Genomic DNA, 25615 nt, shown 5'->3' with positions numbered 1-25615 from the left:
TACACAACCCCATCTTATCAGGTCATCGAGCCACTCCTGGTCCGAATAAGCGGTCGCTAGTAAAGGCGTCAAGGCTGCAGACAAGCTCAATCAATGCAGCACAGAATCTTATCAGCCGCCACAAAATACTCTCCACAAAAATGCAACTCTTTTCAGTGAAGGCGGCCCCAGGATGACCTCAGTGGGAGGGGGACACAGCCGAACAAGAGTGAAAATAATTGATAAAGGCTGTTCAGTGCAGTCCAACCACGTCTACTCCACTCATGAGTCTGGCTGGAGGTGATCAGGGGCTCGTCTGTGTCTTTTTAATTACTGTAATTCTCCACCTCCTGCTGAATGCTTCCATCTGGCCCTCTAGAGGTGAGTGATGGGGAATCAGTGCGCCATCCCTGAAAGAAAAATGATCAATGATGAGTGTTGCAATATGTAGCACGGCAAATTCTGATACTCTTAAAACAGCTATACCTAAACTTTGATGTTACATACAGTAGTTCCACACATAACATTTCTAAACGGTTGTGTTCACATTAAATGAAATGATAACCTCTTGGGAAGGGCCTTACTTCAATGGAGGATGAATCTCCGGAGGACTATAAGCTGTAAGCCACTGCTGCTGCTAATGAACGATGACAGTTCACCCCGCAAAGACACATTTAGTAATCATGTCGTGGCAACGCTGGGAGGCTAAAGTGATTTGTACAGTTTAAATGTACAGTGTGGACAGCCAAGTTTTTTGTGATGATACGGGTGCAATTAATTCAGGGCATATTGAGTGTAGTACATTTTAAACACAATAAGGACAATAGTAATACAAAACATAACTTCTGCTTAGACACATACCTGAAAATACATCGCTATATTAGTTTGGACTTAGGACTACTCAAGCCAAGTACAACACCAGAGGTCATCTAGGAACATCTTGCACATTAAGGCGTCAGGTAAAATCTATACGTCAGAAATTAACATTGATTGCTAGGAGAAATATTTTTATTTGACTGGTCAGTTCAAGGTTTTTCATTAAAACGTTCAATTTTTATCTTCTGAATATACACGTAAAGCTGTAATCTGTCTCTCTCCAGTCTCCCAACATAAGACTATTAAAACGCTATTCCATTAGAGTTATAAAGCGCAACTGGTTTAGATTCCATGCAATATTTTTCTGTATTCCACTATGATCGAAACCGACTTTGCTGGCTTCAAACAGAACACAAACTCCAATGCAAATGGGTCCAGGGTTAAAATTATATAAATTATTGCTTCAAAGTTGTAGTTCCAAAGTAAGAGGCCACACAGTGCATCAAAGCCCTCACATTTGTTACTGTATCAAAGGCCTTCTGTTCAGCTGGAGACTGGAACATTTTCACTAAACATCTTTGTACATTTTTATGTTCATTTTTATGACAGACAAATTGTGTTTTTCTGCATTTATACCAGAGTTTGCCCCTGACTCCGAAAACAGTGTGACCCAGTTTCTAATTTGAATGTGAACTACTGACACTAAAGTTGTCGCCTGTAGCAACGGGAGCACCAGCTGACCACTGGCCCTTTTCACTGCCCATGTTATTTAGATGAGAGGAGCTGGAGCTGTCTGCCCAAACATGCCCTTTGCAACAAAACACAATGATTTCAGAAAAATTTAGCGTAAACTATTTTCAGGGACTGCAGATAGAATGAGTTATGAGTTCTGTACATTGTCCCTTTAACTATAAGCGAAACTAAAGCTTTACCTTGAAAGTTAGAACAATTGATACTGAAACTAATATCCAGACTATATACTCATTTGGACAGGTATTAATACAGAAAGAAATGTGTAAATAGGACTAAGTTAGACCTTTCCCTGAAGTATAAGACCACAAGGTAATATTTAGGTAACAATTCCAGTGCAGTGTCACCTGCTTGTCTTCAGGACCAAGATGTTCCTATTTTACTTTTACTTGCATTTTTATTTTGCATTTTTACCTATGATCGGGGTCACACCTACACAGATCTGACATGTAACTTTACCTGGTGGTAGTCATCTGCATGTCTCCATTGAGATAGACAAGTTTTATGTTATACTGTGGAATATTTCAGGCACAAGTATCATGGTAACAAGAAAAAATGGGCCTAATTATGTGTAGAAATTCACATTCTATTGTAAAAGTTTAAGTGTTTGTAAAATTGTTATTATGGTATCAGTGTGAAATCTGAAATTGAGTACCCTGACAGCGCTATACCGAACTCAAATGACATGAGCTTTACATCCAACACATCCTTACACTAATAACACTTTCTCTTTGCGGTTTTTGTTCTGGGAGGTCACACGGAGGACATGATGAATGCATGAAATCTGACTTGTCAAATGACTGGAAACATATTCAGATTATATGAATGAAGTAGAACCGTTAAAGTCGCAACAGGATCGACCCACGTTTTCATCAAGTTTTCTACAAAAGTCCTGCCTCACTGCACAAAGGGACTATCTTCATTTTGTACCACCATATTATATCACAACACAGCACTGTGCAGCCAACGCAATGGAATGCCTGCTTTTCTGTAATGCCTTTTAGATGATGAGTGTTTACAGTTATAAACGGTTGTAAGTCGGGAGTTTCTTTCTGTTAGATCAAAACCTCAGGGGAGCCACAGTGAACACAAGCTTACAGCCATGTACTGAATAATTGAAGTATAGATCACATGTGAGGGATGCTGACAGTGAGTGTGAACGACTACACAAAGTAGGTATAGCAAAAGGGAAATGACTAATATGATTATGAAGGTTCTTCCTAAACAGTTGTTTTTGTGTCCAGGAAACTGCGGTATTACTGTTAAGACTTGGCACCGATAAGATCATTCCTCTGCAGTGTGATGGAGCCAGAAGCGCTTTCTGCTGAATACTACATCTAGAAGCTCCCCATTGTTCTTAAATGACTCTATAGTTTTAAAAAGACGTTAGCTGTTTTGCAATATTTTGAAATGTTTGCACTTTCTCCAGTCTATTGATCACAGAAGAAAACTACATCCCACAAATGGCTGACACTGTTTATAATGACATTTGGATCCAGATCTAAGCCGTTGCAGTTATTGTGTGAGTGCTTTTACTGCCGGCAGCATTGCTCTCCTCTGATGCTTCTTGTTTATCGTCTTTATAGATCTCTTCTTTTGCTCCTCTTGAATTATTAAAAACAACGATGACATAGGAAATGTTTAGAAGCATCAAAACATAGCAATGTTTACACTCAATCAAATATTTAAACCACCAGACACCCTGTTATTTTATGTTCTTGTACATTGCACCAAAGAAAGAGGAGCATTCCCAAATGAGAGATTTTTGGGACTTTATTAGAAAGAACAAGTGCACTCTGGAGATAGTTGAGACATCTCAGTAGTCTACACTGTTGGAGACCAGACTTACAAAATTGAGATGGGTGAATTTCCCTGCATGTGTGAAGCAGCTGTACCACACATATTCTAACATACTGGTTAAATGGCTTATCAGAAGACTGGATCATATCTATGCAAAGCAGAATGACTGATGGTTCCCAGCGTAATGAGGCACACTTACTTCATTAATAAATCATTAATCAGGTGTTCAGATCTGGATGACGCAACAGTGACCAATGAAACTGTAAGTCTGGAATCATCGGAGATTTACACATCCTTATGGCACTTTCTAAATTTTAAGAGTGATTTGAACTAGGGCAGGGCAATATAAAATGTATTCATTTCTTATTTATAATTATCAAATGTCTTTCAATATGAATTTCCTGAACATAGATAAAATAGACCTATTTCATCCTCCAAAGTCTGAGCTCTTCTCCAAACCACATGCTTTTACTGACAGAGGATCTCAATTCAATTACTTGCACAGGCCTACTTTATGGGTTTGTCACAATGATTACTATATTGACTTATCGTGCAATATATGAAAGCTGGAACAATATTTTTTGAGGGGGTCAGCATTTATTGTGTTTACATTTCTTTGTACTACAGTGAATTTTGGTTATTTTTTGGCAATATGATAAGATTTAGGCTGTAAAAGGTTGAATTAATAACTTCTAAAACTCATTATAGATGCAAACTATGCATCAAAAGAGTTCCATTGTGATATTTCAGCTTTATTTCAGCTCATGATTTTTTAACAATTTAACAAATTGTGTCAGTGGTATAAATTTGTTTCAATATACAGTAATTGTTTATCATCTATATTTACTTCAGCAATATATCACACTTCAAAATGTATTATCTTGACAGGCCTGCTACTTAAATATATATATATATATATATATATATATATATATATATATATATATATATATATATATATATATATATATATACTATAATATCATTCTGTCTCATTCTGTACATTTAGAGCCTAACAAGTCTTTACACAATGGGCAAATGCTATTATAATGTGCAATGGAAATGTATCACATATTGTGCAACCATATGTTTCCACAATTCCATTGTTCCACATCAGTTATTTCCCAAAGCTGCAAATCAGTTTACTTAAAATAGCATAAACTACAAAAAATAAATTCATGTAGTGAAACCAAAGCTGTGTTTATATTTCAGAAGGGGCAAGATCTCTCTCCAACACAGGTTTTGCTCAGTGACACTTGGCCTGTTTTAGGGGTCACCAGAACAGCCCAGGCATCCCAAAATGGCCAGGTATGTAACGTGACTCACCTCCACGCGCGCTGAATGCGTTTTGTTCCGTGCTTCATGACTCATTCCACTCTCTCGCCTCCGTCTGTCACAGTGGTTGTGCGTCTCGGTGGATCTGCGCTCTGCATTCCCTGGAAAGCTTTTCATGCCTGAGTAAAGTGCATCTGTTTGTCCTCAGCTGGACTTCATTGTTGTAGCCTGGGGTATAGAAGTCTGGCCTCACTTCACTTGGTGCACCTGGGGACACATGTATTGATAGTTGCACTCTAAAGAGGCGTGGTGACGTTCACCTGCGAGGGACAAGCAAAAGAACTTCTACTTCCGGCTACTACTACTACTACTACTACTACGACTACTACTACGACTACTACTGCTTTATTTCAAATCTAAAAATGGACAGAAGACAATAATACTCTTTCACTGCCTGAAACACAGCTCTTATCAGTACATATCCCTGTCCACTCAGCTGTCAGAGCGCATCTCGTCTGTCAGCGTCAAACCTCTGCTCCGTCACTCCCGCGCGCGCTCACAGTGCCCCGCAGAGGAGGCACGAGGCTGCGCTCACGAGCACCAATGGCCCGGTCAGAGGAGCTACAGGGGTCACGAGAGGAATCAAAAGCATTACACCTGCGCGAGGAAGGTCAAATAGACAGGTAAATGTCAAAAACACAAACATGAATGAGATTTGTCAACTATGGCAACTTTTAGACTCATTAATTATTTCGGAAAAAAAGCGCAAAACCGTGTATTAAAATACATTAAAATAGGTTAAAGTTGAACATGTACTTAAATAGCGAATTGAAAAAAGCGATACTCTTAAAAACCGCTTATCTTTGTTAGAGAGTAGCTTTTTGCATAATTGTAGCACATGCATTTTGTAATAACAAAATCATAACGAAAGAATAAATAATAGATAAGGTATTTCCATCATTTGAATGTGGTAAAAACACAAGAACAAAAAGCTTACACATAAGTCATATTCAACATTTCCATAAAGAAACACGTGCCTCGGCCACGTGCAGGGTCTGTTGACATGTTGATACGTATTATTCAGGAAAACCTTATTAAATAGAGAAAACAACCTGGAGAAGCACTTTTGTTATTAAATAAATCACTGGCAGGAATATATTAGGCATAAGAAATGTGGGGATTCTGTGCCAGCATGTGTCACTATTTTAGATTTAATACAGGGTTTCCTCATCATGATCCTCATAAATAGTTTCATCTGGTGTGAACATAAAAAATGATTTCTGTTAAAAACATTGACTTTTCATGTTTTGGACTAAATCGCCTATGCCTTTGGCCTTAGGTTTAACAAAAATGTTATGTCAGTCAGCTGGAAAAGTAAAACAAACTCCTCATTAGAAAGAGATACAGAGCAGACATTGCAGAACAATGAAACATTTTTTCCTAATTAATAAAACACAAAGCAGTTTAATCACTTACATGTGCTCTGCACACCTCCCCTCCCAGCCATCTTTGGGCTAAAATCTGAAGGGACCATTAATTACATTGCAGACAGACTCACACACCACAGGCCTATAGACACTATAAGGGAGCGATCTTTGTGTGACTTTAATATTGTGCTGCTGGTGCGCGCTCTGAAGCCGAGTGTGCAGAGGCAGACTGTAAGGGCCTTTTGATGTGGCGCTCCTTTTGTGTGCTGCAGCCTCCATGGCTTTTAATGAGCCGACCTGCCTCATTATTAGAGCAGGGCTAGGGCCGGGACACTGCCACATGGTGGGACTGCCTCGAATCAGTGTTCTAAAGGCACAAATGACACCAGCTTAGCCCCTCACTGCGTCTGGACACCAAACTATGGCCCTGCTTTAATGGCACTGGGGGCACACATCACAACAGTTATATTGTGACTTGGGCCAAACTCACAATGCCTTAATCAGCTCCTATTAAAGTCAAAGTTTATAATCACACCTTGGTCATCGCATTTCGCTCATTTTGTTTGGCACTAACAGGCAAGTTTTCACAGTGCTAAGCCAATGCGAGGCTGATGATTAGCTGGAAGACATGTGCATAATACCACCACACTACAATAGGGCTACTCCCAATGCTCTTCCCACTGCTATTGATACTACATCTGGTAAATTGATTGTGTCTTCAAATACCCATAGTCTGAAGAAATTTCAGTATTACAGACCAACCCTTTACTTAAGCCTACTACCTCCATCCTGCTGCTGTTGCCCCTATGCCACTGATGGATATTACATATAATATAATAACACTACTACTTGTTTTAAAACAGTACTACTATGTTTTTATTGCTACTATCTTCTTTGCCATTAACCTATACTTTCATTTACTGCTGCATATTCTAATATTCCCTCTAGTAACGGTGCTATTACTGCTAATTCTACCACAACCACAACTTTCTTTGACTCCAAGGACAAAGAAATGTTTCTAGTTGCTTAGAGCATAGCTTAGCCTTCCCAGTGTCATGGCAACAGACTAATACAAAAGATTTTTATTTGAAACAGCGTAAAAGTGAAATAGCGCAAGCAAAATCAAATGATGCCCTCTGCTAACAGCACGTTGAATGTAGATGAATGCTGTTCCATTACCTGTCTGTGCGGGTGTCCTTCAAGTCCCTATCATCCGCAAGGCACTGATGTCTGAACTTTAATATGGAAATACCAGCGGGCATCCCAAGCTCCCCCATACCACCTCAATTAACCCAAGCTATTATATGGTTAAGCGATAGTGAATTCATTTTCTTTACAAAAGCTGTTAATGAAATAGTGTGTATTGTTTTTTTTCTGCGCGGGTCTGGTCTCAATTTCTGTCAGCTTAATGAGAAAATTTTATTGAGGTAGTGTAATTAAAAGTGTTTGAGTTTATAGTTTACAAGGAAATGTATGAAATGTCAAAAGTGATGGGTATTTGTGCTTAATGCAATTAGCAGTAAAGGTAAAAAAGAGGGAGCTAAGCCAGGAGACAACCTGTGAACAGTTGTGGCAGCCACTCTACAGAAACAGAGGAAGCCATGGAAAGTGTGATGTTTATTAGGAGATCTACTCTAATTTGCTAAATATTTCTTAGTATAGAGGCTCAGGTCACAATAACTAAATAGGCAGAGAGGTAAGGGACAGGCAGCTTCCAAAAATAATGACAGAGGCACCTGGACACAGGACAAAGTGATTGTACAAAAAGTTGTCTTGTGGAGCCAGACACATGTACTAACTGGAGTAGTATCAACGGCGAACTGGAAAGGAGCACATGAAAAACCAGGCGTCTTATACTGCAGGTAATGAGGGACATTGGATCCAGGTGTGCCAGCTGTCAGATCAGCTAAGTTGACGCCCAAGTGGGAGGAAAGACAGACAGCACAGAAGGGAGGGGGGGACAACATGTAAAACAGCAGAAGGGAGGATCCTGTGTTCAGTCTGGTTTGGACATATTAGACATCCTGAACTAGATGTCTTTATATTGAAGACAATTATAAAGATTACATTAGTTGTTCTCTCCAGGCGTAACTTTTGTTTTGCTAAAGAATATCCTGCATTAAAGGGATGCAATGAGACGACTGATCACCAGCAGTCTCACCATCGTAGTGGCCAGATCTGAACTGGTTTCCAAACTATGGTATGGGTACACCCGGAGGTACACAGAATGAGGTATGGGGGGGAAATTGATGAGAATTCTATTTTTTGGATCTCCTAGCTAGCCTAACATGATTCAATATAATGAAAAATATACCAACCATTTAATATTGTATGAAGTGTGCAGTGTCCACATTACAATAGTAAAACAAGTAACAGTTGTACACAGACCTCACACAGTATATTATCATAGTTATTATCCATCTATTGAACACATGTCTGAACTTATGCAACCTTCTTAACAGGCTGTCTCCATCCCACTTGTTCTCCAGTAAACCTCTATTAAAATAGCTCTCATGGCTCAAAGCGCTAGGTGAGGTGCAGCATGCTAATTGACTTGAATGTTTGAGTCCTCAGCATGGCCCTAACCCGCAGGGCCCTAACCCAGCACCACAGCTCAGGTACAGCCAGCGCTCATCATGGGGCGCCCTGATCGTCGACAGAGACAGTAAAGCATCCCGCCGCACAGGGTAAGTCACTCGCCCCCAGCCCAACCCATGAATATGGCATTTAAAGCACACAACACACAGCGGAGAGGGCGGCCATGCTGAGGCTGGCCCCAAGCAAGGTTTTCCTCCAATTATAAACCATAACCATGGATTTGCATATATCTTGTTTGGAAATGCTATTGTTTCTGAGATGTTAATTTGCAAGGGCCTATTAATAATAGATTTGGACATAAACATTGTCTGTTTAGAATACATTAGTGCAGTTTTACCAATGTCTGTGCAGCTTATGTAAGAAAAAAACAAAACAATTTTGTCCACATAACCAGACTTTAGACCTTGTTATGTCACTTTACTTACTTGGTAAAAGTAGACAAAGATTTAGAAAATACTATATTTGCAACAACTCAAGTATGATGTCTTTAAATGAGCTTTCAGTGTCTTCTCAACCACTGAGTTCAGAATGATGAAAATCATAGCTATGACTGTTACCATAGTGATCAACAATTTGAAACATGATGGTTTGTTGAATGGGAAAAAGTCCTCACAATGTCATATATAAAAGGAAGCTGACATTCTTGAATTGGTAACACAATAACATCCTAAATACACAGATAATGACATGAGAACAGACATTTTATCCCTTATGCACTGAACCTTGCCAATACTTGAGCACAGCGGTGTGAAAGCTCTTTAAATCCCCTGTGGTTCAACCTGAAATCTAAGTTTGTTGCTGGCATACTTTCACACAAAAACATCAGGAAGTTTGATCATTTTCTGGACCCAGATTTCGCTTTTGTGGACGAAAGTTCACCTTGAGCTTCTGTTTTAAAATCTAGTGGACTTTTTGTGTGTTATCTTGGGCAAGTTTGTGACCTTGTCTTTTTCTCCCTTTAACGTTTATGTTTTTGTTTTCAAAGCAGAAACGGACAGAGAAAGGAGAGGCCTGGGAATTATAGCTCTCCCCAACAGATACCTTACTTTAGTGTAGAATGGACTTCAAGTAATCATATGAGCAAGGTAATATAAGTTTAAAATTAATTTTGTCCAGTTCTCCAAAAACCACCTGCAGCCCCCTTTTGGTTTAAGTTCTTACATGGGAATATATTACATGTTTTCATTTCAGGGTTGACTTACATTTTGCCCCCTGGAACTTCCTCATTACTATGGTAACAGACCCTTGACCAATATCCAAAAGGTAGTTTAGAATATGCATGGAGTGTATGCATGGTAGAATGAGGATGAGAGTCCGTCCTAATGGAAAATAAACAGACATGTCCTGCTCACTGCTGAGGCAGGGCTCCCACTGGGCCAATATTCAAAGTGACTTTTCACTTTGACAGTCTTCATTAAATTGAGCTGGACTTATTTCTGAAGTGCTCTAATGGCTCTGATGGCTCTGACATACTGCACCTGTCTTCTCAGGGGTATTCTCATATGAATGTTTCAGCTCCAGCCAAAATAATGCACCATGCTTTATTAATGAGACGTCATGCCAGGCCTCGTGCTAATTGGTGGAAGTTGCAAATTAGCTGACATTTTTTAATTTAATACATAAAAAACACATTTCAGTTAAGAATAAATTTGGTAAAATTGTAGGACTTGTTCTGCGTTTCAATATGTAAATGCTATTATCAGGCAGTGTCTGTAAATTATAATTCACAAATGCAAACTGAATTCCTTCTAAGAAAAGATTGTAGGACATTTTTGCTTGTTGCACTGACCAAAACAAAACAAAATGAATAGATATGTTGCTTGTTTGCAGATTTATGGATGACACATTTACTTACAGCTTCAAAATTCAACAGAACACTGGCAGCATTCAAAATATAAATAAGCCTGAGATTTCCAATAATGAAGTGAATAGAGCAGAGCTTGTATGTGTGGTGAGTAAGAGTGATGCATTTATCTGAGAGTGAGACGTGGCAATATAAACCCTATTGAGATAACCACAAAGTCTAATCTGTTTGTGGACCCTAGTGACAGCAGCTGCCCGCGCTGGTTTTATGTGCACAATAACCTAAAGCAGTCTAAGGTAGTATCCAAGTCCTGGTGCGCCACATTTAATAAAGCCCACTGAAAAACAAGTGTAAATTGCCTTTATAAGCCAGTGTCATGCTGAAATCACCTGTGGAGCACTCCCGAGGTCTCCAGCTGCATGCATTGGAATGGTTCTCAGTGCTCAGTGTTGTCTGGAGGAACATAACATAAAGGCATAGCTCAATATGAATCACTGGAGACGCACAAGAGTCTGTGCCATGTGCTCTAACTGTGCTGGCATTCGTTTAGGAAGCTGACTGCACACATAATGATGTATGTTCTCGTAAAGAGCCATCTGCTCCAATGATTTAAAAAGAGGGTAACAAGAGTAACGTGTAAATTCTATGAACCATACGAAGCCCAATCATGGCAGAAAATGATTAGATGCAAGATAAGAACTATTACTGTGTAGAGTTGTCAAACTTTTCTGAATAACTACTATGGAAGCTATCTGGACGACTGAGGGATTACACAGATATAAGACCGTATAGTAACAAGTACTATGATTTAATGTTGGAAATGACATTCTTTTGTCTAGGAATGAGTGTTTTTATTATCATCATGGTATCGGAATTGAAGAAGACACTCCTCAGCCTTCCCGGTAAGGTCTATTCCAGGGTGCTGGAGAGGAGAATCCGACCGATAGTCGAACCTCGGATTCAGGAGGAGCAGTGTGGTTTTCGTCCTGGTCGTGGAACACTGGACCAGCTCTATACTCTCCATCGGGTCCTCGAGGGTTCATGGGAGTATGCCCAACCAGTCCACATGTGTTTTGTGGATCTGGAGAAGGCATTCGACCGTGTCCCTCGTGGTGTCCTTTGGGGGGTGCTCTGGGAGTATGGGGTCCGGGGCTCTTTGCTAAGGGCTGTCCGGTCACTGTATGACCGGAGCAGGAGCTGTGTTCGCATTGCCGGCAGTAAGTCAGACCTGTTCCCAGTGCATGTTGGACTCCGCCAGGGCTGCCCTTTGTCACCGGTTCTGTTCATTATATTTATGGACAGAATTTCTAGGCGCAGCCAGGGGCCGGAGGGGGCCTGGTTTGGGAACCACAGGAGTTCATCTCTGCTGTTTGCAGATGATGTTGTCCTGATGGCTTCTTCGAGCCAGGACCTGCAGCAGGCACTGGGGCGGTTTGCAGCCGAGTGTGAAGCGGCTGGGATGAGAATCAGCTCCTCCAAATCCGAGGCCATGGTTCTCGACCGGAAAAAGGTGGTTTGCCCTCTCCGGGTGGGTGGTGAGTCTCTGCCCCAAGTGGAGGAGTTCAAGTATCTCGGGGTCTTGTTCACGAGTGAGGGAAGGATGGAGCGTGAGATTGACAGGCGGATCGGTGCAGCGTCTGCAGTGATGCGGTCGCTGTATCGGTCCGTTGTGGTAAAGAAGGAGCTGAGCCGGAAGGCGAAGCTCTCGATTTACCGGTCAATCTACGTTCCTACCCTCACCTATGGTCATGAGCTTTGGGTAATGACCGAAAGGACAAGATCGCGGATACAAGCGGCTGAAATGGGTTTCCTCCGCAGAGTGGCCGGGCGCACCCTTAGGGATAGGGTGAGGAGCTCGGTCACACGGGAGGAGCTCGGAGTAGAGCCGCTGCTCCTACACGTTGAGAGGAACCAGCTGAGGTGGCTCGGGCATCTGCTCAGGATGCCTCCTGGACGCCTCCCTAGGGAGGTGTTCTGGGCATGTCCCACCGGGAGGAGGCCCCGGGGAAGACCCAGGACACGCTGGAGGGACTATGTCTCTCGGCTGGCCTGGGAACGCCTTGGGGTCCCACCGGAGGAGCTGGAGGACGTGTCCGGGGTGAGGGAAGTCTGGGAGTCCCTGCTTAGACTGCTGCCCCCGCGACCCGGCCCCGGATAAGCGGAAGAAAATGGATGGATGGATGGATGGTATCGGAATTGGTATTGAGTATCGAGTCTATTCCTCAGTATCGAAATCGAGTTTGAAATTTTAGTATCGTGACTGACAACACTAATATTGTGTATAAACAACATGCTTCAGCCTTTACTATGGCTCAAACCTGGGCGGCTGAGGGTTTACACAGACATCTTGAGCTTATCAATAAAAAATATATATACATTGAATTTTGGGACAGATTTTGCGTGGCCAAAATTTTCCAGGAACATGATTTTAGTTTAGTCTCAAAACAATTAATGAGTGTGAATCATGAGTGAATGAACTAGTCACTTCACGTGGAGCTTTGCAGATTGAGACGTTTCACTCTGACCCACAATATACTACATATTCTCTCAAGACATTCTTTTAATACAACACATAGGGTTAGGGTTCTTCCGCAACACAAAATAATGACATCAGCAAAAGGTGATTGGTTAGATGAGAAATAGAATGATGCTCCTGGAAAATAAGCAATGAGCCAGTACAGATATCTGATATTTGTCGTGCTAGCAATACTTGCCAATACCAATATAAGGCCTCAATTTTATGGTAAGCTATAGAAACTTCACAAATTAACTTTAAACTTTAGTAAGAATAATAAGGCGATGGATTTCTGTGGAATATTGAATACGTGTGTAAGCATGCATTCATATATTTAGCCTAAATCTTCTATTTTTAGTCTGTTCAAAAACACAAATTGGGTGTACTTGGGAAAAAAACTGGGATTGACACATGGGCATACAGGGAAAAAATATCGTTGTCAAATAACATATCAAATTTAAAACACTCCGATAAAACCGACACCGATATTAACACCGCTATATTGCCGATCTGTAAAAACAATTCTCTCAATCAAAGACAGCAGGCCGTCAGTAACATTTATTGTCTGTGCAAAAATTCTCCACTTTCTATGTTTTATGAAACTGTCTTTCTAGTTTCTTTCAGTCGATGTCACAGTGTATAGAAATGTCATTTTAAATACATCAACCACTTTGTCAGAAACCCCCCGCGGTACCAAAAACCTTCTTTTTTAGACAAGTCTACCACCAGCTGATCTCCTAGTCTGCAAAGTCTAACGCGCCATGTAGTGGAAACTCAAAAGTACCCCCTTAACAACCTCTGGGGACTCTTACCCCGGTGTCCTTCCTCCCCTCACATTAGTCAGCATTGGTGCCAACCCTATTCAAACTCAACATGTATTATTCATTCATAGGAGGTTCAATTTTAGTGGAAATTAAACTCCATAATCATTCTCATCAATCTTCTGCTTATGCTAAGTGCTAATGCTAAATTGCTCTAGAAAATCACAGCACTTTGAAAGCCATGATTGGGAATGAATGCCTAATTGCTCTAGCATAATACTTTAAACTTCCCGTATACTGATTAGACGCAGTCATTTGGCTAGCAGATGTATGTAGCTCGTGTCAAGTGGCTCTATGTAATGTACTTGCACTCAGAAGTACCCCAGTTGAAGTGTTATGGTGCGTAATGAAATAACAAGCACCAGGAACTACAGTGGTCTCATTTCTCATTTGTCCTTGCAGGTGTTGTTTGGCCTGTCGTCAAAAAACTAGCTAGGCATTTAAGGCGTACCCTGCCGGATCAGCGCAATAGAAAACCCAGTGGAGTGGATTGGGTCGGAGGCTGTCAGTGAACTCAGCACTGTTCACCTCACTCCCTTGTCCCTGTCTGTCTCTCTGTCTCTCTGCAGTGCATCGGACCAAGAGTTGAGTTACCACAGGTCTGGAGTCTCTCTTTCTGTGACCTTGGGGGTGTAACAGATCCAAGAGCGGGGCCCCTGCAGTGGTATAAGGGCAGTGGAGATGATGATGGTGAGCGAGCGTGGATGGTTTATTTATCTAACTTTATGTGTCAACACTACTGCTTTGTAATTATACCTCAAACGGGCCCATATTATGCTATTTTCTGATCGACATTATAATGTTGTTTCCTCATCAAAACATACCTGGAGTTTTGTTTTGTTTCATTAACACACAAATCCTGCATATTGACTTTAAAACACTCTGTTCTACCTTGTGATGTCATGTGCTCCATTGTGTTTTTAAACTCCATACACCTTCACTAGAATCATTTGGATAATTTCAGATCTGGAATTGCCAATCCCTACTGAACAAAAAGTAAAAAGTAGCTGTTAACTTGAAAACTACCATTTCACAGACTAATAGTGCAGGATTACTCAAACATGTGTGAACGAAGCAAAACAAAACTCCAAGTATGTTTTAGAGGAGATAACAGCGTTCTAACGTGACTTAAAGGTCATTAGAGTCAATTTTTCATAATATATAAGTGTCTGTTTTAGCATTTTAGCTGTATTAAATGGACAAATAGTGAATTCCGATATGACCACAATAGCAGTACACAACAACAGTAAATGTGCTCAGGTTGGTAACTATTAGCTCTCTTTGCCCAGCAATTACACTCCTGTGTATAATGGATCTTTCTGGGAATTATGATGTCACGATTAGATACCCGACCCAAACATGCAAACTCTTCCCCAAATTGTCCCACACAGTCTAATACTCTAATCAGTAAATTATGTTGTTGTTAGGAAAAACTATTAACCACATGTCAGCATTGATAGCGTAGGGAGGGAACTGACTCCTTTTTATCACTATTAAACTCAAAGGAGCTGTACATTTCTGAAAATCTTTGTTCTTTTTTAAATTTATTTTTTACACTATAAGAAGCTTTTGAGTTGAAAGTCCTAACATATAAATAAGTCCTATCTTTCACTAGCCTGTTACAAGAAGATACAAGACTGTAAGACAAACTGTTTGCAAAGCCTTCGCTGTTGTAATCCCGCTCATTTGGGTCATTTACATTGTGACAGTTCAAAGGATCAGCCTAAGTCTCCTCACCTGATGGTTAAACTAATCTCACAGAGGCTCACATTACAGCTCTGTTTCATAATGTGCCACTGTGTCAATGTCTCTCTCAATGTGCATGCTGCCGCTCTCAGTTCAAGGGAATGCAGCAGTGGCAGTGGAAGGTTATTTTACATTCACCATTTTTGTTTTTTATCTCATAACTTATTCATACTGCAGACAGCACTTTTTTTCATTGACACCATTCTTGCATAAGTCACAGTGCAATATAGAACATGAGAGCAAAGGCTGGGAACGAAACACTGATATAACTTATTTAGAAGGAGTTATCCTTTTCTTACACCTTACGGTCTACTGGGTGTGCAGTCTCGTTTTACCAAGAGGTGGGTAGAGTAGCCCTAAATTGTACTCAAGTAAGAGTTCTGTTACTTCAAAATAATAGTACTCAAGTAGAAATGCAAAGTAGTTATCTCAGAAATTATAATTTGAATACTCAAGTAAGAGTAATTGTAAGAGTAACATCTGATTAATCATATAAGATTAATGTAATTGGAAGAACAAAACAATAAAGAATGCACAAAGTTTGTTATTTTTTCAAGGATAGACACAAAAAAACAAAAAAACAACACAAAATCATTCCTGAAGGACAGTGAAATAGCTTCAGCACAGTGGGAAGACTCAACTAAGAGTACTGTTTGTAAAATATATTGCTCAAATAAGAGTAAAAATATGGTGTCTGAAAACTTCTCAGAAAAGTAGTTCATCAATAAATGTACCTAAGTAAATGTTACTGAGCACTACCCATCTACACCATCGAAAACATTACAAAATCCATGTTAGAATATAGGACACATTTCACTAGTCTTGCACACAGAAGGTGTTTGCTGTGTCACAGGGGTGCACAACAGAGCAGGAGCAGAGCCGCTTCACTGTCACCCCTCGTAGCTCCTCTGCAGGTCCCAGACGCAGGTGACAGCTCTGAGGGGAACTCAAGCTGCTCCATTCACTTCCCCTGTCCTCCCTCTCTATAGACACACTTGATCAGGTCTAAGAGGCATTACATCATGTTACAGAAGTAGTCACTAAAATTCTTAGATTTATTACTATTTGCGCAAATTCATGTGCACATTTTTACAACATTTCTTTATTTTAGAGTACATTTACATTAACATTTCACTTGCTAATTTGCATAATTGGAAGTGTTTCTATATTGATTATGTTCGAATTTGGCTCTTAATAATATCTCATTCTGGATTTTTCTGCTACTAATTACACATTGCTAACACTTTCATATAAACTTCTTACATAAGATTCAACTTAAATAAGTAAAACATTTTCTTGTGGTACTGGCCCTTAACAGCACCTCATTACCAAAAGCCTATTAGGATCATAATTAATGTACAAAAACATCATTCTAATAAGGGGTTTGTTGATAGGAAATCGTTAGTAAATGTCTAATTTGCAGCATAATAAGGTTATGCAGAACAAGCCGTTAATAAGGGCAGAATAAATACAAATTAACATCACACTGATCACACACATATGCAAATTAGCTGAATGTTAACAAAATAGTGTTACTATTATAAGTATCAAAATGACACGGACGTTTCCAAAAACAGATTAGGTTTGTTAGTCTGATAAAGTCAGGCAGACATTAGATTGTTTTGTTTTCTTGACAGTTATTGCTCCTTTATTAATGGATTTAAGGTTTCTCTTAATAGAAAACATTTTTAAGACTTTTGGCCATTCAAAATATTTTGTTTTGAATTATTCATTTCTATGGCTGTGGTGCTTCGTTTTCATCACCCTGAAACATATGTATAAACCTATTCCAAGAACCTAAAGTGCCCAAAAGAGAGACTTGGTTTTCACAGGAGTGAGTGATTAAAAGAGTTTGTAGAACATGTCCTGTTATTGCGGTGAGGAGTGCAGCTCACAGCGGCAGACTGTGGCCCTGTGTGGTGCCTGAGGTGTGCTGATGAGATGTGAGCTGACAGGCCCCGCCACAGGAAACAGCCAAAAGTCCCATCATGCATCAGGGCAAGGACTGTCCCCACAACCTGATCAGCCACCTGAATAAGGAGACACTCAATGCAAACTTTTCTAGCACTGGTTTCTTTATTTTCCCATCAAAAGAAATGCACAGGTCAGCAAAGCTACTACATACAAATGGCCATACAATAGCAATTTTGTTTTTGTTCTTGTTTGAAGGTATTTAGCAAATTCCTTTCGCTGGAATCTATAGTTTTTTGTCTCAACGATGCTGCATTCGGCAAAGAAATTAAACCAAACCAATTTTGTTCTTCCAGGTTAGAAAAAAATCAGCCAACAAACTATTGACGGCTACGCTTTACCGCTCCAGAAAAGACTGTACGTACATACAAGAGAGAGGACAGTTTGCATAGCTCCATTGTAATGTAGATACAGTACTGTAAGGCACTTGATGATAAATAGGCATTTCTCATTCTACACAACACGACATACCTGTTACCATTTCATTCTAAGACTTCTCAAAATGCAACATCACAACACAAACTGAACAAGAACGGTCTCTAATACGCATTGCGCACATAAGTTCACTGTACTCATTTGGCATAAGTCTCAAATAGATTCAACATTCTCAAATAGATTCTTGTGCATAAGAAGACAAGTGTGTGGCCCTGTACTTCACATAACCCGACTTCCTCCAAAAAGAAGAAATAATAAATGTAATAAAAAATAATTGTGCAATGATTTAGGGTTGTGTGAGGTAAAAGACATCAGGCTTGTCACATAAATCTTCCAAAGTAGGTAACCCAAAATGTCTGACAAGAGCACTGCACTTTGAGGTTACAGTGGAGTCTCACTTGTGACGGGTGTCCAGCAGCTGTAGGCCTGCTTTTAAATGCAGTCTGTTTAGATCAGACATAAGAAAGATGCTATCCGAGCAGATCTTCGTATTGTTTTCTGAAGCAGTCTCCAGCTGGGAAGAAGTCCCAACATCGCTCCTGGTACATCTTCCACACGTAGGATTCCTGTGGAGTTAAATGAATATGAAATAATAAAATCCACTCCCAGATCTACTTCCATTTGCTGAAATCCATTTCTTAGCAAGTAGCAGTAAAAACACTGGTAACCTTTGGTTTTTCTAACCCCAGAGTGCAGCTAATCATTAAGTAGTTCATTCAAACCCCTTTTGTGTTAAAAAGGTCATTAGTGGTGTACAATACTGCACCTGGCCAGTGTGCTCTGTCTCATCCTTGTTGATGAGGTACATCAGGAAAAACCTTTATAAAAAACAAGCACATCAGATTAGGCCAAAAATGTCACCAGGCAGCAATATCACAAGAAATGTCAGAGTTTGTGTTAATAGATGGCTTCCAAATCTCTGACTCAACAATGTGCCACTTTCTTCAAATCACCTGTTGTTCGCTGAATTCAATCGTAAATGGCAACGCTCTGCTCTATCTCAGTGTGGCATCTCGGCGCGCCCAATCACCCTGTATGAAGGCAAGCTATCATCTACGCATTTCCCAATAAAGTTCATGGCATTAAGTAGTAATGAAGCTACATAATGAGGTCGCTGCTGCTGCTGCCTTGACTGTGAGCGCAAATGGACTGAAACGCTCTATTGACATGGGCATTAGACAGCAGCGGCTGGTCTGCATCTGGTGTGTGATGGGAAAAAACCTGGAAAAGGGATCCAGTAATCTAGATCACTGGGGCCATTAGTGACTGTGTCCTCAATCACAGGAGCTGGAGTCATGGAGCTGTATTGACTGAAGTACTGCAAGTAGTGGGGTACTTACAGGTAGTTGGCCAGATTGTGCTCTTGTAAGGTGTGGGTCTCGAAACCATGAGGTGTCGTGTCAAAGTAGTCATTACCAATGCCACAGATAAAGCATTTGGTCTGAGGACAGAAAACAAACAGTATAATTATTCTCACATTTATATTTAGATTTGATTCCAATATATATTGGCTCTCGGCTGGTCTGGAAACACCTTGAGGTCCTATTGGAGGGACTGAAGGAAGTGTCTGGGGTGAGGGAAGCATGTGAGTCCCTGCTTAGACTGCTGCCCTCGTGGCCCTGCCCCGGATAAGTGGAAAAAATGGAGGTATGGATGGATATATTGTAACGCAATGGCAAGTTGTTCGGTGTGCTAACAAAAGGTTAATAACACAATACAGCACATATTGGACATAATAGCATAAGATATTTAAAGGTTTATACTGTGGTACAGCACATTCACATAATATTTTTACTTATTATAGCTGCCAGTTAGGAGGGACTGTTCTTAAATATCTTCTAAAATAAGACACAGCACACATATTTGAACAATACAGATCAGTGTTGTCTTTCTAGTCATTGTTCTAACTGTCAGTTTTAAATTAATTATAAGAGCTGCATTGTTAAAATTAATGAATAATTTAGTTTGCCTAAGAGTGCACTGTAGGGAGCTATTCCTTCTGATGGAGTATGCTGTACGGAGAGAAAAACAAGGTGTCATAACAGAGGAAACTTGGGAATGTATAAAGTATGGTACATCAGTCTTAAGCTATTCAAATTCTTAATATAGTGTTGAGAGATGTAGTGATTAGTATGACAAGACTGCATTGGAAAAGACATTTCACACAGGCATATAAAACAACAAAAAGTTGTGACACTGAAAGACTATTGTTGGAACAAGATTTCTATTCTCACCTCCATATCCTCTTTGACTTGCTCCTGCTGGTCTCTGAGCTCTCCAAAGGCATCGATGATCAAACCTGCAGTCACACAGAGCACGTGTAGCACAGTGAGCAGTGAGTATTATCCACCCTCGGCTAATAATAACACATTGTAGATGGAGCTACAGTGACCCTTGGAGCTGACGGGAATGTTTGAGACCTGCTTTTCTCTGGGGCCACTAGCTGCAGGTCAGAGCTCACCTTGGATGATGGCCAGCAGGATGACAATGACAAAGAAGAAGAAGGTGATGTCGAAGAGGATGCGGTAGAGCTCATAGGGGTCTCCAGCCGGGTCCTCGATCTCGTCCCCGATGCCCCCTCCAGCTCGCACACCCACGTACATGTGGAACAGGTAGCACTAGGGAAACAAGTGGAAAAGATTAAAGGCCTGTGCGCATTTTCCTGCCTAAGATAGTGCACTGTTACACTGTATAGGGAGGATGTCACCTGCTTGTCTCCATGGAGATTTTATTGCTTGATTCCACAAGTATGGTATTTTATATATATATATATATATATATATATATATATATATATATATATATATATATATATATATATATATATATATATATATATATATATATATATATATATTCTATTCAATCATATTCATAATTCAATTACAGGTGTTTTATTGTTCAAAATACTAAACATTCAAAGTGAGTGGGGTTGCCTTTCCATAGATCTGACTTGTAACTTGGCCTGGTACTATCACCTGCTTGCTTATATGGAGAAACATACAGTTTAACAATGCCATACTTTGGAACATTCCAGGCCAAAACATTCCCATGGAGACAAGGGGGTAGTGAGCCCTTCACTAGAAAAGTTCCATCGAGCACATTTGAAGAATAAACCACAGCGCTAAATAGTACAAATATAAAACCAGGATTCTTTAGCCATTTAAAGCAATTATCTTTTTTTATTATTTAGGACCGAATCTGTAGCACAGTGTATTGAGTGCTTGTGGCAGTTCCAGTAATTTGCACGGGAAAGTGCGCTTTAAAAATAAGTTGAAGAATATTATTTCTGTCACCCCTTTGAAGCAAAGCAAAGTAAATAAATAAATAAATAAACAACAAATAAATAATTAAATGATGGCAAAGATTTGAAAGGTAGTCATCTGGACAACAGACATTTCCACTGCCTGAAACAGCTTGTTAACCTGCTAGCCTAGTTCTGGGTTGAATAAATAAGAAAATGCTGTTTCTAGATGTATGCAATCAGTATGTGATTCCGGGCAAAGGCTTCCCCCTGAGATCTTTATTTCCATTAGGTGATGAAACCCCTTGACTGTTAGCCGTTTAAATTAGCTATACATATTTAATGCATATATATACTATATGCTGAATCTTTCATTATTAAGGGAATAGCTGCTGGTTACCGTCATCATGTCATCACACTTCATGTCGGGCTCGTCATCGTCTGCGCTCTTGTTGTAAAACTTCCTGAAGAAGTTGAAGGCCACCACAGTGTAGAGATAGACCACCACTGCGAGCAGCCCCACAGTCAGAACCAGCTACACAAACACACATTAAAAAACTCATTACATTTCCTCTGATTTGTTTAACTCACTCGAGCAGAAATATGGAGCTGTCACTTGTGCCGTTTCCATTTAAAACCGCTGAGCATCATGGGAAATCTCTTTTAGCAATAGGAACAGTACTTGTGTATTTATGGAGTACATGCAAACAGCTTTTGTTATCTCGGCACGACAAAAAGACAGCCACAGCCCACATTCATGTAATTTATTTGTTAAGCTCAGAGCTACAACGCTGGAGGCTGCAGAGGGAGATTGACAGGGTGATTGATCTGCCCACAGGCTGTACAGAGGGGGGAGCGGAGGAGGGGGCAGTCGGAGTCCTTCTGGCATGGCAATTCTACTGGATTTTCACCTCTGGAGAGATTGAGGTGACATAACAGTTTTGATTGGCACCTTTGGCCTGGGAAACATGAGAAATACAGAGGAAGCTCATTGACCAAAGATTGGGAGATGAACATTTGACCTCAAATTCCACAGAACAGAAGTGCAAAAGAATTCTGTTTGAATCATTTGTGTGTGTATTTTTTTTAAACAAAGTAATTAAGAGGTAATTATGTAAACAAACTTAAATTAAAACAAATTAAATATAGCTTCTGTGTTTTACATAAAAAGCTTACTTCAGAAAAATTAAAACAATGGTTGGAAATGGGATTTGAGACGCACACTGTTCTTGTCCACACTTTGGTATAAAAGTAAAAGTGAAGACTGTGAAGATGGGCTGTCAGTACAAAACAAAAGATGCTAATTTGGAGAAGCAAAAAGTTAACCATTCTTTACTTGATTATACAAATTTTATAGACACAAAAATGTGTGTGTGTTTTAAATATATAATCCATAACCATTGTATAGAATACAATGGTTGGCTTTATAACCACTGCCATTAACTCTCTAGTGCCCCCTACTGGTAATAAAGCATTACCTTACCTGTTTGCCATTGTGTGTGACTGAGGATAGAATGGTGCGAAGTGTCTTGAATCCCATAGCGATGTCCAGGAGATGAGCAGCGAAGAAGAAGTTGTTGTAGTGGCCCAGAATAGACATGGTGGTGTACCACACTAAATACAGGAAGGACTAAAAACAAAACAACAGAGAGAAGATATTCAATAGAAATCTATGTAATACCCTAGTTAACCACCCATGCATTAAATCTGCCATCAATCACGTCTCAAACTTACATTGTCTGTAAACACCACTCCCATTTTCCAAACATGGTATTTTGTATCGATTGAACTTAGCCTTAGAGAAAAACAAGAATCATACTTTCAGTTTGACCCTTATTTCACCAACAAAATAAAATGATATTCTGCTATATTTATCACCATGACACCAAAGAGGCCTCTTTGGCAACTGCTTCCTCTGTGGGGTTGAAGTCCAGCGCACTTTTGTCCAAGCCCAGCAGTTCTGCAATCCTCTCTGCTCCATATAGATCCCCATACTTTTTAATCACCTATTATACACCATATAAATACATAAATATTCATCATATTGGCTGTGTATGACTAAAAGATTACAGCGGAATCACATAAGCCACTTACTTTGCGCTTGACAAATTTATCCCAGTAGTTGTTGGGGAAAGAGCTGATAAGGAATACACAGTAATTAGTGGTGAGTACATTTGCATAGGATTAACTTACAACTTTGGATGACTCACGGAGTATTGATGACCAGCCTGTCCCATTGTCCTTTTATGTCATCGTCTGAGGGCTGCTCCGTGATGTAAAGCCCGGCAAACTCCAGCTTCCTTGCTATCTCCTTCTCGCGTTTGAAAACAACTAGAGGCACCTTGAAGAAACAGCCATCCATCTCAATATGATCTACATGTAGTGGACATTAACCGAGCATAATTGTGTTGTGGGGTGAATTACCTTGAGGTAGTAGTAGCCAAGCACACACAAGAAGGATATGATGGTGTGCAGTATGGCCAAACAGCGTAGCGTGGGTGCCATGTATCCAGTGCTCTCCTGTAAGACGAAGTATTCAAGTGCTCCCTCCTCTTCCTCCTCACTACTTCGACCTCGGTGGGTCCAGGGGTCTTCATCATCAGAGTAGTCTCCAGTCACCTTCACAACATTTAAGGCCATTCTTTACATAGTTTACTTATATTTTATGTTTGAGCGATTATTGTGGAACTAGACAGTGGGTAGTGAGTTAATATGTGAGCTTACTTTGTAGAAGAGAAGAATGAAGTTTATTGCAAATGCCACAAAAAGTGCCAAGAAGCGGAGGTTGTAGAAGTTTCGAGCCAGGTAATTCTGAAAAACAAATTTAATTACTGTTATAATTAGTGTTGATGGAAAGCATGGGTGTTCAACAGTAGAAGGTAAAGCCTTTGAGTAACAAAAGCAAAACTGTTAGATAAGAATGAAAAATGGGTCAGTGTTAAGCAGTGGTGGAACGTAATGAAGTAAAAGTAGTACTGTACATTTTAGGTATCTGTACTTAAGTAGATTTTAAAGTGGATTCTTTTTACTTTTACTTTACTACATTTGAAAGCAGGTATTTGTACTTTCTACTCCACTTCAGTTTTGAACTGGACTCAAAAGTAAAAGGTCTGAGACCTGCTGAGACCTGCTGAAAAGCCTAAGGGCTTTGTAGTTTCAGCAAACAAAATATACAAAGAAAAACAGCTAGGAAAAAAATATCAATTCAATTGTTTCTTTTGCAGCACAAATCTTTATCAGAACCACTACATTATCACGCTTCATTATCATTATCTGAAAATATGGGCAAAATATTTTTACTTTTTTACAATTTTTAAATGGGTACATTCATACTTTTACTTAAGTCGATTTTTTCATGTGCCACTTTTTTTCTCTGTTTGTCATTTTAATTATTTTACAAAATACTTAACCTGCTTCACAGGTTCACAATTCAACATTCTTCTTCTCTCCCAAGGCCAGTGTAGTGCCTTACAGTCGTTTGTCCTAAAAATGCTTTGCTGGCCCAATATAATATATGTACTCCAATTATCTGTTTCAATAGTACCTTTATTCAGCAGTCTGTGGCCAAACAGCATTTATCAAACGCACAGATATCAGAACATTACAAACATGTGCCTATTACAGCGCTGATACACGTGTAAAACCAGAGGAGAACCCCCAAAGAGATATTAGATCAGTTGCACTTAACTATATTGTATAAGATTTTCTCAATACAAGAGTACAGACTACTAACTAACCAGAGTCTTGGTCTGATAGATTTCCAGTCCGGCGAAGAAGCTGGCCATGAAAGCCTCTGGTGGCTCCTTCCTGGGGCCCAGTCTCTTCTTGGGGGCTTTCTTCTCCTCTGGTGGAGACTGTGGAGGCGCCTCATCTCTCGCCTTGTCGTAGTCCTTCTTTTCACCATCTTCTGAACTAAAACGGACAATTCAGTCCAGTCTGATTTAACAAACATTTGTATACAGCCTCCAGGAAAATACAAACATAATTAAGTGTACTTTGGGATCAAACCACCAAAAAAAGCATTTCTACACACTAGTACTAGTAAATCAAATTTACTAATGCCCAAGTACCTTCTATCAAAAACATAATGAAAAGAGACGATAGAAAGAATAGAATAGAATTGTGAAATCACTTACTCTCCTTTCTCTGAATCAGATTTATGGTCTGAATTTACTGCTTTTTTCTTTGCAGCCATCTGAAATGCAAAATTGATAAAATTATTACTCATGATAATGGCAAGTTTATTTGTATAGTACAATCTGTACACACAGTAAATAAGTGCTTTACAATGCTTTAGAATAAGAAAGACATTAAAATCAAAATAGAAACAAATTAAAACATAAATAAGCATCATAAAATTAACATTAAAAAAGAAGAGTGCTGATTAAAACCTTTCAGTCATATGCACAGCTAAGCAGAACCGTTTCGAGCCTG

At 39.8% G+C, this 25615-nt stretch overlaps 1 protein-coding gene across 1 annotated transcript in view; it reads right to left on the bottom strand.

Annotated features, from left to right (window-relative positions):
- Positions 1 to 17588: 17588 nt before the first annotated feature.
- The window catches only part of LOC117390176 (ryanodine receptor 3-like), a 109414-nt gene continuing 101387 nt past the window's right edge, over positions 17589 to 25615 (bottom strand). Inside the window, exons 92-106 of the mRNA XM_055231285.1 lie at positions 25318 to 25376; positions 24919 to 25093; positions 23906 to 23992; positions 23606 to 23800; positions 23392 to 23522; positions 23276 to 23318; positions 23060 to 23187; positions 22916 to 22976; positions 22665 to 22811; positions 21582 to 21716; positions 20399 to 20555; positions 20172 to 20236; positions 19278 to 19378; positions 18704 to 18755; positions 17589 to 18503 (exon numbers count right to left, since the gene is read on the bottom strand). Coding sequence (XP_055087260.1) covers positions 18408 to 18503; positions 18704 to 18755; positions 19278 to 19378; positions 20172 to 20236; positions 20399 to 20555; positions 21582 to 21716; positions 22665 to 22811; positions 22916 to 22976; positions 23060 to 23187; positions 23276 to 23318; positions 23392 to 23522; positions 23606 to 23800; positions 23906 to 23992; positions 24919 to 25093; positions 25318 to 25376 — 1632 coding nt within the window. The 3' untranslated portion in view covers positions 17589 to 18407. The remainder of the gene's footprint in view (positions 18504 to 18703; positions 18756 to 19277; positions 19379 to 20171; positions 20237 to 20398; positions 20556 to 21581; positions 21717 to 22664; positions 22812 to 22915; positions 22977 to 23059; positions 23188 to 23275; positions 23319 to 23391; positions 23523 to 23605; positions 23801 to 23905; positions 23993 to 24918; positions 25094 to 25317; positions 25377 to 25615) is intronic.

This window comes from Periophthalmus magnuspinnatus, chromosome 22 (assembly GCF_009829125.3).
Source record: "Periophthalmus magnuspinnatus isolate fPerMag1 chromosome 22, fPerMag1.2.pri, whole genome shotgun sequence".
In the NCBI taxonomy this organism is placed as follows: domain Eukaryota; kingdom Metazoa; phylum Chordata; class Actinopteri; order Gobiiformes; family Gobiidae; genus Periophthalmus; species Periophthalmus magnuspinnatus.
The sequence above is the reverse complement of the archived record's forward strand: the minus strand, read 5'-3'. Positions and strand labels throughout refer to the sequence as shown.